The sequence below is a fragment of the Vigna umbellata genome, chromosome 9, assembly GCF_029865625.1.
Source record: "Vigna umbellata cultivar VRB3 chromosome 9, Vumbellata_1.0, whole genome shotgun sequence".
In the NCBI taxonomy this organism is placed as follows: domain Eukaryota; kingdom Viridiplantae; phylum Streptophyta; class Magnoliopsida; order Fabales; family Fabaceae; genus Vigna; species Vigna umbellata.
The window spans coordinates 10,838,954-10,852,104 of record NC_142173.1 but is presented as its reverse complement, the minus strand read 5'-3'; the positions used below and the strand labels follow the sequence as shown (position 1 = coordinate 10,852,104).

At 41.8% G+C, this 13,151-nt stretch overlaps 1 protein-coding gene across 1 annotated transcript; it reads right to left on the bottom strand.

The window, feature by feature from the left end:
• Positions 1 to 796: 796 nt before the first annotated feature.
• LOC148192521 (pentatricopeptide repeat-containing protein At3g16610-like) lies at positions 797 to 3,658 on the bottom strand. Its single transcript, XM_088098232.1, has one exon. It carries the CDS (start codon positions 3,503 to 3,505, stop codon positions 1,040 to 1,042), a length of 2,466 nt encoding a protein of 821 aa, XP_087954358.1. The 5' UTR covers positions 3,506 to 3,658; the 3' UTR covers positions 797 to 1,039.
• Positions 3,659 to 13,151: the final 9,493 nt, after the last annotated feature.

Below are 13,151 nucleotides of genomic sequence, written 5' to 3'. Positions count from 1 at the left end.
TCTGACTTCGAACCTAAAGGTTACTTGTTGTTTTGAAGTCAATTTTTTGTCTAACAAACATCTTTCAAGGAAGGCTATATATAGAGAAAACTTGAAGAGAAAAAGAAGATGATAACACAAGAAAAATAACATAAGAAGAATAAACAATGCAAAAAGGATTATACAAAAAGAATAGTGAACTCAAGTTTGTTGTGCTCATATATCACTGAAGTTGAATATCTTTTGAGAGAAAAATCTTAGCAAAATACAAAACACCTCATATTATTTATATCATGTCCTTTAGATTTATCATTTGTACATTTGTTCTTAACATTGATTGTGTTGTAAATTTTGAAGAGAATTAAAACACTTGTGTATACTTGTTGTCTAGGTTTGAAACCAGGAATGGTAAAAATATTTGTTGTAAATCGCGAGCGATTAAACTCGAACTAGTCGTGTTTACTAGGGAACCAAGAGTGGTGAGAATATTTGTTGTAAACCTGGAGAAGTAAAACTTGTGTGATCTTAAAAAATATTAATGCAACCCCTCAAGAGTTCTTAAGAAAGAACAAGACGTAATTGAGGTTGAGTAAACCAATATACAAATTTGTGGCTTATTGATTTCCTATTTAAAACGTTTTCCATTTACTCATCTTATAAAAACCAACATTTAAACATCTTACAATCTTTATACATTTCCTTTACAAGTTATTAGACATTGTTTTGCGAAATAATTTAAAAAAAAACACTATTCACCGTGCCTATATGATATTTGTGAAGGCCAATATGATATTTGTCCCTCTCCCATTTACAAACATTTACAAACGGGTAGATAAAATTCCATTAAAATTATTCATGAGGTTAAACCATAAAAGGACACAATGATCAATACGGCAACCAGAAAATGCCTCCAACATTACTGTCTTGCAACTTCAAAATTTCCTAGATTCGCCATATAATCCTCAAATATATTACTATCATTACATAAAAATTATGATTTACCTACCGATTATAACGTGCGGATTCAAATGTGTAGGTAAACTAATATTATATACAAAAATTAAAAATCTGACATCCAAAAGTCATTATCCAAGCTGTCAATTTTCTCACCAACAAGAAATGCATGCACCTGATCTCCAATTTGAACCCAACTGCAACCAGGATTTTTCTTAGCTCCCCTTGACCTCATCAACTCCCTAACCTTGTTTGCCTCCTCCCATCTTTCAGCTTCTGCATACATATTTGAAAGGAGAATATAGTATCCACAGTGCTGAGGCTTTAATTTAAACAAATGTTCAGCTGCCAAGTGCCCCAATTCAATGTTCCCATGTATCCTACATGCTCCAAGAAGTGCACCCCATATATTAGTATCTGGTACAATAGAAAGGCCTCTGATAAGGTCCAAAGCTTCTTGCATTAGACCAGCCCTACCTAGGAGATCAACCATACATGCATAGTGTGTATGCATTGGTTCAATATTAAGATCACTCATCATCTTAAAGTATTGTCTCCCTTTCTCAATCATCCCTCCATGGCTACACACAGTCAAAACAGCAATGAATGAAACTGAATCATATTCCACACCATCGTCCTTCATTGCTTCAAAAAGGTTCATTGCAGTGTCCAACTCACCCCTCATACCATACCCCAAAATCATAGTATTCCAAGAGGCCACATCCTTGTTTTCAATAGTGTCGAAGACCTTTGTAGCCAGATCTATTCGTCCACACCTGGTATACAAATCCAAGAGCGAATTCGCCGCAAAAAGATGAGAGTGAAAAAGCTTTCTCACCAGCAGACCATGGATCTCTTTGCCTTGTCTTACGGAAGCTAGATTTGCGCAAGCTGATATTACACCCATGAAAGAAACAATATCAGGAGCCATGCCCAAGAGTATCATTTCTGAAAACAAACTTAAAGACTCTGAGCAGTCATTTGTTCGAGAATAGCCTATAATTAGTATGTTGTAGGAAACTTCGTCCCTGACAGAAATATTGAAGACATTTTGAGCAAGGTTTAAGCATCCACATTTTGAATACATATCTGTCAGAGCATTAGAGACAAACAAATCGAGGGCAGATCCAACCCGAATAATCCTGGCATGAATTTCTTTTCCGACATTCAGGAAACCAAGTCTCGCACAGGCTGGAAGAGCATTTGTGAAGGTTACATTGTTGAGGATTTCTCCCTTAGCTTGCATTTTCCTCATTAATTCTACAGCTTCATACTCAAGCTTGTTCTGAGAAAAATTGGCAATCATAACATTCCAAGATACAATGTTTCTCCCGCCCATTTTATTGAATATAGTAGATGCTATTCTTGAAGATCCTGATTTTGCGTACAAATCTATCAACGCATTAGCAATAAAAACATCGGAGTCAATATTCATCTTTAAACAAAACCCATGAACTTCCATTCCCAACTTGAAAAGTCCTAATCCTCCTAATACAGGTAGCATACTAGAAATGGTGACAGAGTTCGGTGTCACACCTGCCCCAATCATCAACCTAAATACATCGAAAGCATCCATATATTTCCTTCTAAAAGAAAAACTAGTAATGATAGCGTTCCAGGAAATCACATTCCTCTCATCAATTTCATCAAAAACTTTTCTGGAAGCCTTCTCATTTCCACACTTCCCGTATACATCAACCAACGCATTTCCAACCTTTACATTGCCCAACAAGCCAACCTTCAATGCATAACAGTGCACGTTTGTCGCCATCACCTCATCCTCAGTTTCCGCACACACCGGCAACACACTCACAACCGTAACCAAATCCGGTTGAATCCGTGGGACGGCCACAACCATCTCCTTAAAAAACCTGAGTGCCTTCTTGTAAAACCCATAAAGAGAACACAAACCGATAACAGTATTCCACGACACCTTATCCCTTTCCGGCATTTCATCAAACACTTTCGTTGCATCGTCAAAAAGCCCACAATTCCCGTAAAAGGCCGAAAGGGTATTCCCTACAAAGACATCCCCATCAAATCCAAGCTTAAACACAACCCCATGAACCTCCCTACCCTTATGAACCTCCACAGAATCAGAACACACCTTCAGAACAAAAGGGTAGGTGCACTCATCAGGCTTAACACCAGCACGAACCATGGTGTTATAGTTGCTGAATTCATCAAAGAAACCAGCAACAGAATTGGCACGGATAATGGTGTTCCACAGGAAAGCACTACGGGAATACACAACACTGTGTTGGAAGAGAATATGGGAGGATGTGGGGTGCCCAAAGGAGGCATATCGGAGAATGAGAGAGGCACATAGGGAGACACTGCGAGGAAGGAAGCCATGGAAGACGGCAAAGGCGTGGGCTTGCTTGATTTGGGAAAGGGTGTGGCAAAGGGTGCAGAGTTGGAGAAGGTTTGTGTGGTTGAAACTTTGAAGAGAAGTGGAAACGAGTGAAGAAAAATGGGTGGTTTTGGTGAGTGTTGTTAATGAGGGGAGTTTGGGTTTGTGTTTGAATTGAAGACGGTGTGTGTTGAGAACAACATGAGAACGGAATATCATGGAACAATGTTACTTTTGATGTTGGCCTCAGTGATCAACCAACAAGGCAAAGAACATGGAACAATATCATGCAACAATGTTATGTCTCACTCTGTCATCTGTATCAGCTTCTGCGTCATAGAATCTTTGCTCTCTTGTTAGAGAAAATCTCTATTATTAAACGGGACCGCGATATTCCAACAACAGATTTTTAACACTCTTTTGACAACGCCACGTGTCGCCACCTCATTGGTTTGTTTAATTTTTTTTTTTTTAAAACCTATGACCGTAACCCTTATTTTGAGTGAAAATCCTAAAATACCCCTTTCCCTTTCTCTGTTCCATTGCCTTTCCCTTTCTCTGTTCCATTGCCTTTCCCTTTCTCTGTTCCATTGCAAAAGGTCCGTTCTCTTGACAGGACGAAGGTCGCATTTCGTCTCGCTTCGTTCCATTTGCATCCTGTTGTCTCCGGCCAGTTTGGTCTCCTGTTATCGTGCGTAATGGGAAGTTCCGGTGACGATTGTCCGACGACTAAGGTAAGTGGTTTTCCATTCCATGTCGTAGCTTGGTTATTCGGTTTGGGCATCACGTAGCATGGTTATTTGATTTGGGTTAATGTTTGGGATTCGTATCGTTGTGTTGTGGTGCTTGGGTTATTGGGTTTCGTTGTTTTGATGATTTGATTTTGGTTTATGCAGTTGAGTGTTCGTCACTCTTTTTCGACAAAGTATATATGTACTTTGAACGAACGCTTAACAAAGGAGCATCGATCATTGATTGCGACAACTCCATTTGCTTGGTTTTTAGATGTCAATGTCAATGTTAAAGTAGGTAGAAATATAGTGAGTGAGTTATTGGGTAAGTGGGACGACTGTAGTAGTGGTTTTATAGTTGGGAATAAAGTTTTGAATATAAATGAAAATGATATTTATTTAGGGTTGGGACTGAGTACAGATGGTGCAAACATTAACTTAAAGGAAGAGCTGGGCAATAGTGAATGTGTGAAATACATAGGCAAAGGAACAAAGGAATTGAATTCAATATACAAAATTCTAATGCGAAAACAAAAGAAGAAGATTCCTTGTTCTCATTTTTGTAGCCTTTACCTCCTGGTAGGGATAAGTGAGATTTTATTTCCAAAACGTAGCAGGAAAGTGTTTCCCGTAATGTTTAATGTTGTTGACAACTTAAGTGCTTTGGGTAGTTATTGTTGGGGTAGTCTAGTTTATCGTTTTCTGTTACATAGTTTGTGCAAAGCTTCAAAAGGCTTGAAGAAAGGAAAAGGTATTTCAAACGTTTAGGTCAACGGTTGTGTGTACATGCTGCAGGTAATTAATAGTATTTGATGTACTTGCTTAAAATGTTATTTGAATTAAGTCGGTTACAAGTTAAGATGATTTATTTGTCTTAGGTATGGTTTTTTGAGCTGTTTGTTCCACCAAAAGGTCCTATTGATAAATTTCCACGAATATTGCATTGGATGAATATAAGTGTTGGAGACAAGTTCGTTAAACGGTGTATGGAGACAGGTTTGGTAAGTTGTTTGTTATCGAAAGTTTTGTTATGTTTTCATATATTGACCAAAGTTGTGTAATGTGTAATGTGTTGTTAAATTTCAGGTTGTTGACGATGTTTATGGTGGTCCTTCAACGAAGGATAAGGAGGAATACAGACCAACACCTAAAAGAAACGATGCTAAACCAAGAGGAAAGAAGAAACAAAAAAGAGCTCGCAGAGAAACTTTTATGCGTGCCTTAGAGGAACAAGAATTTCTAATTGAAGAACTTAAAAGGAGGGTTGCAACTTTGGAGGCACAATTGGCTGAAGAGAAGGCAAGAAGGCAAAATAAAGATGACGTTGGACAAAGTGTGCCTCGTACAGAACCATCTGTGAACACTGGTTTTGTATCCCCTACTGACATTGACGGAAATAAACAACCTTTGACGACGTATGTTAGGGTTGGATCACGAAGGCGTTACAAGGGAAGAGCACTTAGGACTCCATACACCGGGACCGTAGCGCTTAGAATAAAAAATGAGTGATCTGTGTATTTAGTTGATTGAAAATGTTATTTGGAAAGTAATGAAAATTGTAATCATTGTAAATAGATTAAGAAAACAATGTTCAATGTATCCGATTTGGTTCAATGAAATAAAATTTGAGTTTTGGTTTGAATTGGTCTCATATTTTATCTATTCAATACCATTGTTATTATGAGTTGTGGGTTTGTCGATTTCAGAATGTCGTAATTTTTTTTGTCTTCTAAGTTGCAGGCTTGTTTGTAACATGGTGTTTGAGTGGTCATTTTGAGTAACATGTGATGTGATGTGAGCCCAAGGAGTGTGGGGTGACCCCTCATGAGTTGGGGGAGCAAGCTGTGCAAGGAATGAGTGAGAGTGCTGAAAAAAGGGCTCTGGTAATCGTTTACAGGACCCCTGTAAACGATTACCCGAGAGAAATTGGGAATTTGTACAGAAAGTCCAACACAGGTACTCAGTCAGATGAACACAGGTCACCATTGGAAGAAAAAGTGACTTTTAGGCACTTCTGCAACTGTCTGAGGCCTATGCAGGTGTTCCAGTGGTGGGAGAGGGTGGATGGTGATGTGATGTGAGGCCAAGGAGGGTGGGGAGACCCCTCATGAGTTGGAGGAGCAAGCTGTGCAAGGAATGAGTGAGACTGCTGAAAAAAGCCACTTGTAATCGTTTACAGCACCCCTGTAAACGATTACCCGAGAGAAATTGGGAATTTGTACAGAAAGTCCAACACAGGTACTCAGTCAGATGAACACAGGTCACCATTAGAAGAAAAAGTGACTTTTAGGCACTTGTGCAACTGTCTGAGGCCTGTGCAGGTGTTCCAGTGGTGGGAGAGGGTGGATGGTGATGTGATGTGAGGCCAAGGAGGGTGGGGAGACCCCTCATGAGTTGGAGGAGCAAGCTGTGCAAGGAATGAGTGAGACTGCTGAAAAAAGGGGCTGGTAATCGTTTACAGGACCCCTGTAAACGATTACCCGAGAGAAATTTGGAATTTGTACAGAAAGTCCAACACAGGTAGTCAGTCAGGTGAACACAGGTCACCATTGGCAAAAAAAGTGACTTTTAGGCACTTCTGCACCTGTCTGAGGCTGGTGCAGGTGTTGCAGTGGTGGGAGAGGGTGGGTGGTGATGTGATGTGAGTTCAAGGAGGCTGGGGAGACCCCCCATGAGTTGGTGGAGCAACCTGTGCAAGGAATGAGTGAGAGTGTTCAAAAAGGGCTCTGGTAATCGTTTACAGCACCCCTGTAAACGATTACCCGAGAGAAATTGCCAATTTGTACAGAAAGTCCAACACAGGTACTCAGTCAGATGAACACAGGTCACCATTGGAAGAAAAAGTGACTTTTAGGCACTTCTCCAAGTGTCTGAGGCCTGTGCAGGTGTTCCAGTGGTGGGAGAGGGTGGATGGTGATGTGATGTGAGGCCAAGGAGGCTGGGGAGACCCCTCATGAGTTGGAGGAGCAAGCTGTGCAAGGAATGAGTGAGACTGCTGAAAAAAGGGGCTGGTAATCGTTTACAGGACCCCTGTAAACGATTACCCGAGAGAAATTTGGAATTTGTACAGAAAGTCCAACACAGGTACTCAGTCAGGTGAACACAGGTCACCATTGGCAAAAAAAGTGACTTTTAGGCACTTCTGCACCTGTCTGAGGCTGGTGCAGGTGTTGCAGTGGTGGGAGAGGGTGGGTGGTGATGTGATGTGAGTCCAAGGAGGCTGGGGAGACCCCCCATGAGTTGGTGGAGCAACCTGTGCAAGGAATGAGTGAGAGTGTTCAAAAAGGGCTCTGATAATCGTTTACAGCACCCCTGTAAACGATTACCCGGGAGAAATTGCCAATTTGTACAGAAAGTCCAACACAGGTACTCAGTCAGATGAACACAGGTCACCATTGGAAGAAAAAGTGACTTTTAGGCACTTCTGCAAGTGTCTGAGGCCTGTGCAGGTGTTCCAGTGGTGGGAGAGGGTGGATGGTGATGTGATGTGAGGCCAAGGAGGCTGGGGAGACCCCTCATGAGTTGGAGGAGCATGTTGTGCAAGGAATGAGTGAGAGTGCTGAAAAAAGCCTCTGGTAATCGTTTATAGGACCCCTGTAAACAATTACCCGACAGAAATTGGGAATTTGTACAGAAAGTCCAACACAGGTACTCAGTCAGGTGAACACAGGTCACCATTGGCAAAAAAAGTGACTTTTAGGCACTTCTGCACCTGTCTGAGGCTGGTGCAGGTGTTGTAGTGGTGGGAGAGGGTGGGTGCTGATGTGATGTGAGTCCAAGGAGGCTGGGGAGACCCCTCATGAGTTGGAGGAGCAAGCTGTGCAAGGAATGAGTGAGACTGCTGAAAAAAGGGGTTGGTAATCGTTTACAGGACCCCTGTAAACGATTACCCGACAGAAATTGGGAATTTGTACAGAAAGTCCAACACAGGTACTCAGTCAGATGAACACAGGTCACCATTACAAGAAAAAGTGACTTTTAGGCACTTGTGCAACTGTCTGAGGCCTGTGCAGGTGTTCCAGTGGTGGGAGACGGTGGATGGTGATGTGATGTGAGGCCAAGGAGGGTGGGGAGACCCCTCATGAGTTGGAGGAGCAAGCTGTGCAAGGAATGAGTGAGACTGCTGAAAAAAGGGGCTGGTAATCGTTTACAGGACCCCTGTAAACGAATACCCGACAGAAATTGGGAATTTGTACAGAAAGTCCAACACAGGTACTCAGTCAGGTGAACACAGGTCACCATTGGCAAAAAAAGTGACTTTTAGGCACTTCTGCACCTGTCTGAGGCTGGTGCAGGTGTTGCAGTGGTGGGAGAGGGTGGGTGGTGATGTGATGTGAGTCCAAGGAGGCTGGGGAGACCCCCCATGAGTTGGTGGAGCAACCTGTGCAAGGAATGAGTGAGAGTGTTCAAAAAGGGCTCTGGTAATCGTTTACAGCACCCCTGTAAACGATTACCCGAGAGAAATTGCCAATTTGTACAGAAAGTCCAACACAGGTACTCAGTCAGATGAACACAGGTCACCATTGGAAGAAAAAGTGACTTTTAGGCACTTCTGCAAGTGTCTGAGGCCTGTGCAGGTGTTCTAGTGGTGGGAGAGGGTGGATGGTGATGTGATGTGAGGCCAAGGAGGCTGGGGAGACCCCTCATGAGTTGGAGGAGCAAGCTGTGCAAGGAATGAGTGAGACTGCTGAAAAAAGGGGCTGGTAATCGTTTACAGGACCCCTGTAAACGATTACCCGACAGAAATTGGGAATTTGTACAGAAAGTCCAACACAGGTACTCAGTCAGGTGAACACAGGTCACCATTGGCAAAAAAAGTGACTTTTAGGCACTTCTGCACCTGTCTGAGGCTGGTGCAGGTGTTGCAGTGGTGGGAGAGGGTGGGTGGTGATGTGATGTGAGTCCAAGGAGGCTGGGGAGACCCCCCATGAGTTGGTGGAGCAACCTGTGCAAGGAATGAGTGAGAGTGTTCAAAAAGGGCTCTGGTAATCGTTTACAGCACCCCTGTAAACGATTACCTGGGAGAAATTGCCAATTTGTACAGAAAGTCCAACACAGGTACTCAGTCAGATGAACACAGGTCACCATTGGAAGAAAAAGTGACTTTTAGGCACTTCTGCAAGTGTCTGAGGCCTGTGCAGGTGTTCCAGTGGTGGGAGAGGGTGGATGGTGATGTGATGTGAGGCGAAGGAGGCTGGGGAGACCCCTCATGAGTTGGAGGAGCATGTTGTGCAAGGAATGAGTGAGAGTGCTGAAAAAAGCCTCTGGTAATCGTTTACAGGACCCCTGTAAACGATTACCCGACAGAAATTGGGAATTTGTACAGAAAGTCCAACACAGGTACTCAGTCAGGTGAACACAGGTCACCATTCGAAAAAAAACTGACTTTTAGTTTTACAGACAACTGCAGTGTTATTAAGTGGTATTGGTTAGTGTTATTGGTTAGAATTAAGTGGTATTGGTTACTGACTTTTACTCACAACTGCCATGGTATTAAGTGTATCATAAATTGAACATTACATAATAAATGTCGAGAATTGAGGAACCATTTTGAAACTAAACAACTTCATTTTATTAAATACTTCAAATGATCAAAGGAGGAACTGGATTACATAGTTCTTTAAAAAGTAGTAAAGAAAGCCTAAACAAGCAATTTTAAGTCTCAGGATTGTTTGCAGAAGCACTTGGCAAGTGTTGCAGTTGTTCTTCAATGTTCCCAACACGCGATTGCAACGCATCAAACCTTGTAGTGATGACCATGTCCATGTTTCCAAATCTTGTTTCAAGGGCATCAAATCGAGTTTCAAAGGCATCAAATCTTGAACCAACAAAGGTTTGCAGTTGTTCTATGCGGTTGATTACATTATCTAATGTTGTAGATGAACTGCCTTGTTCATCATGTTGTCCTTGATTCTGTTGACCTTCTTGTAAGGGGGGATGGGGGGCATTGCCTTTGGGAACCCATTCTCCTTCATCATTTTGCATATAACCAAATGATGCTAGAACTTCATAACCAATTCTTTGCTTGAACTTCAGTTCTGAAATGGGATAACTTTCAGTAGGCACTTGAAAGTGTTCCATGAAGATGGTTATCAAATGTGGATACGGCAACTTTGCGTTCTCCCTTAATGCTCTTTTCATCTTATATCTAATAAGATGTCCCCAGTTAATTTGAATGGAATTGAAAAATGCCCATAGCAGCATAATATCCTCTTCAGATGCCTGACCAATATTGGTTGCACGAGGAATTAATACTCTAGTGAGAACGTAATGAAGTATCCTTGGTTGAACCTTCATTTGCCCCGCTAGTATTCTAGATTGTATGGCTGCATCATCTCTACACACTAGTTGCCTTGCAGTGACAGAATCGTATTGTTCTTTCCACTCATCTACAACTTTGCCTTCGTAGCAAACACCCTCAGATGGGAGATTAGTCAGTTGTTGAAAAAGATTAGGGCTGACCCTAATTTTGACCCCTCTAACTTCGCTTCGAATAACCCCCGTATCCGATATTGACATGTTGCTATAGAACACTCTGACTAATTGTGGGTGGTAATGTCTTCTTAAACACACAAATTCAGTCAGCCCAGCTTCGTGTAATATGTCATAGAATTGAAAATTTTTTCCTTGAAAGTATTCGTCCTCTAGATACTTACTCTCCAAAATTTCCCGATTTACGAAATGTTGGGCATATTTCTCCTGTTGCTCATCCGACGAGAAGAGATCATTGGTAGGCGTAGGAGGGGATGACGATGGTGATGGGGTTGGACTCCGGCGACGGCGACGTCCACCAACGGAAGAAGATGCCTTTTGTTTCTTCGTTCCACGATCAGCCATTGTATTTCGTTTAGGGTTTTGCATTGAGAGAAGAGAGGTTTTCGAAACGAATATGAGGAAGGATGTGTTTTGGGCGGTTACGAACACGATTGCAAGTTATACACGTTATGCAGTGGGATAATTAGGTTTAATTAACTGAACACAGTAATCGATTACCAGAGCCTCGTAATCGATTACAATGGCCTCGTAAGCGATTACCAGAGCCTCGTAATCGATTACAATAACAAATACTGGTGTGGTCATATGCATCACATACATTCATTAAAGGAATTTCATCGAAGACCATTTTAACTTTGAAAAACATAAAAAAGTTACAAAATAAGCAGCAAACAAGTTGTATATATCAGTTGATGTTGTTATCGAAATTGTTATGTACAGCTGACAACAACGACATAAATCCAAAATGACCCATTTCGGTATCTTGTGATAGTTGGATAGTGTCCGCTTCAAATTGTTCACGGTGATCACATTCAAGAACATTACTTGGTCTTTTGCCCTGAAACAACACAACTACTAAGTTAAACATAATTGATAGACTAAAAACTATGTAATAAATATTTTGACCGTAAATAATGACTCACGCATTGTTCGGTTGGTGGTGTTGAAGTGTTTGTCAATGAAGTTGACTTTCTTCTTTTGGTTTTTTTCTCAACAGTGGACTTCAACCTATTTGTGCGTGGACGTCCTTTTCGCTTAACAGTTGCAGGACTGTGTACAAGGACATCAAATGTGGGCAGAGAAGGAACTCAATGTGGATGACATCCTCCGCAAATTTGTCCGTCCATCTGACCAACCATCGACATCCAATCAAGCAGACAACCAATAGTGGGTTTAGGATAACTGTAATTTGATATGAACATCATTATAAGTATTTCATGGATAACTGTAATATTTGAAACGTACAATGTATCATTTTGTTGTGTATGTTGTGTAACTGAATCTCTATTAATGGTGTGTTATCATGAATTTATTTATGTCATACAAAATGGTGCCTAAAAGTAAGTTTTTTTTCGAATGGTGACCCCTGTTCACCTGCTTCAGTAGCTGTGTTATACTTTATGTACAAATTCCAAATTTCTCTCGGGTAATCGTTTACAGGGGTGCTGTAAACGATTACCAGCCCCTTTTTCAGCACTCTCACTCATTCCTTGCACAGCTTGCTCCACCAACTCATGGGGTGTCTCCCCACCCTCCTTGGACTCACATCACATCACCATCCACCCTCTCCCACCACTGGAACACCTGCACAAGCCTCAGACAGGTGCAGATTACCATAAAAGTCAGTTTTTTTTCGAATGGTGACCTGTGTTCACCTGACTGATGACCTGTGTTGGACTTTCTGTACAAATTCCCAATTTCTCTCGGGTAATCGTTTACAGGGGTCCTGTAAACGATTACCAGAGGCTTTTTTCAGCAGTCTCACTCATTCCTTGCACAGCTTGCTCCTCCAACTCATGAGGGGTCTCCCCACCCTCCTTGGCCTCACATCACATCACCATCCACCCTCTCCCACCACTGGAACACCTGCACAGGCCTCAGACAGTTGCAGAAGTGCCTAAAAGTCACTTTTTCTTCTAATGGTGACCTGTGTTCATCTGACTGAGTACCTGTGTTGGACTTTCTGTACAAATTCCCAATTTCTCTCGGGTAATCGTTTACAGGGGTGCTGTAAACGATTACCAGTGGCTTTTTTCAGCAGTCTCACTCATTCCTTGCACAGCTTGCTCCTCCAACTCATGAGGGGTCTCCCCACCCTCCTTGGCCTCACATCACATCACCATCCACCCTCTCCCACCACTGCAACACCTGCACAGGCCTCAGACAGTTGCAGAAGTGCCTAAAAGTCACTTTTTTTGCCAATGGTGACCTGTGTTCATCTGACTGAGTACCTGTGTTGGACTTTCTGTACAAATGGGCAATTTCTCTCGGGTAATCGTTTACAGGGGTCCTGTAAACGATTACCAGAGCTTTTTTTCAGCAGTCTCACTCATTCCTTGCACTACTTAGTCCCCCTACTCATCACGGGTAACTCCAAGCTTCTTGCGTTCACATCAATCACCAACACCCATCTCCCCACTCGGAAATTGATCAAATCCTTCGCATTAATTACCATTAATTTTAGTGAAAATGCTCTCGTACTTTTCAAATTTTTATTATAATGCTGCGTTCATTTTTCAATCACTAATTTTGTCATTATAACAAACACAAACGCAAAGTAAAAACAATTCATTTCGAAATCCAACCACTATTCTTATTACAAACACATATTGTACATTGTCAAATAACATTAGGTACAT

Excerpts from the sequence above, each read along its gene's own strand:
- LOC148192521 (XM_088098232.1), bottom strand. The coding sequence starts at position 3,505 with ATGATATTCCGTTCTCATGTTGTTCTCAACACACACCGTCTTCAATTC.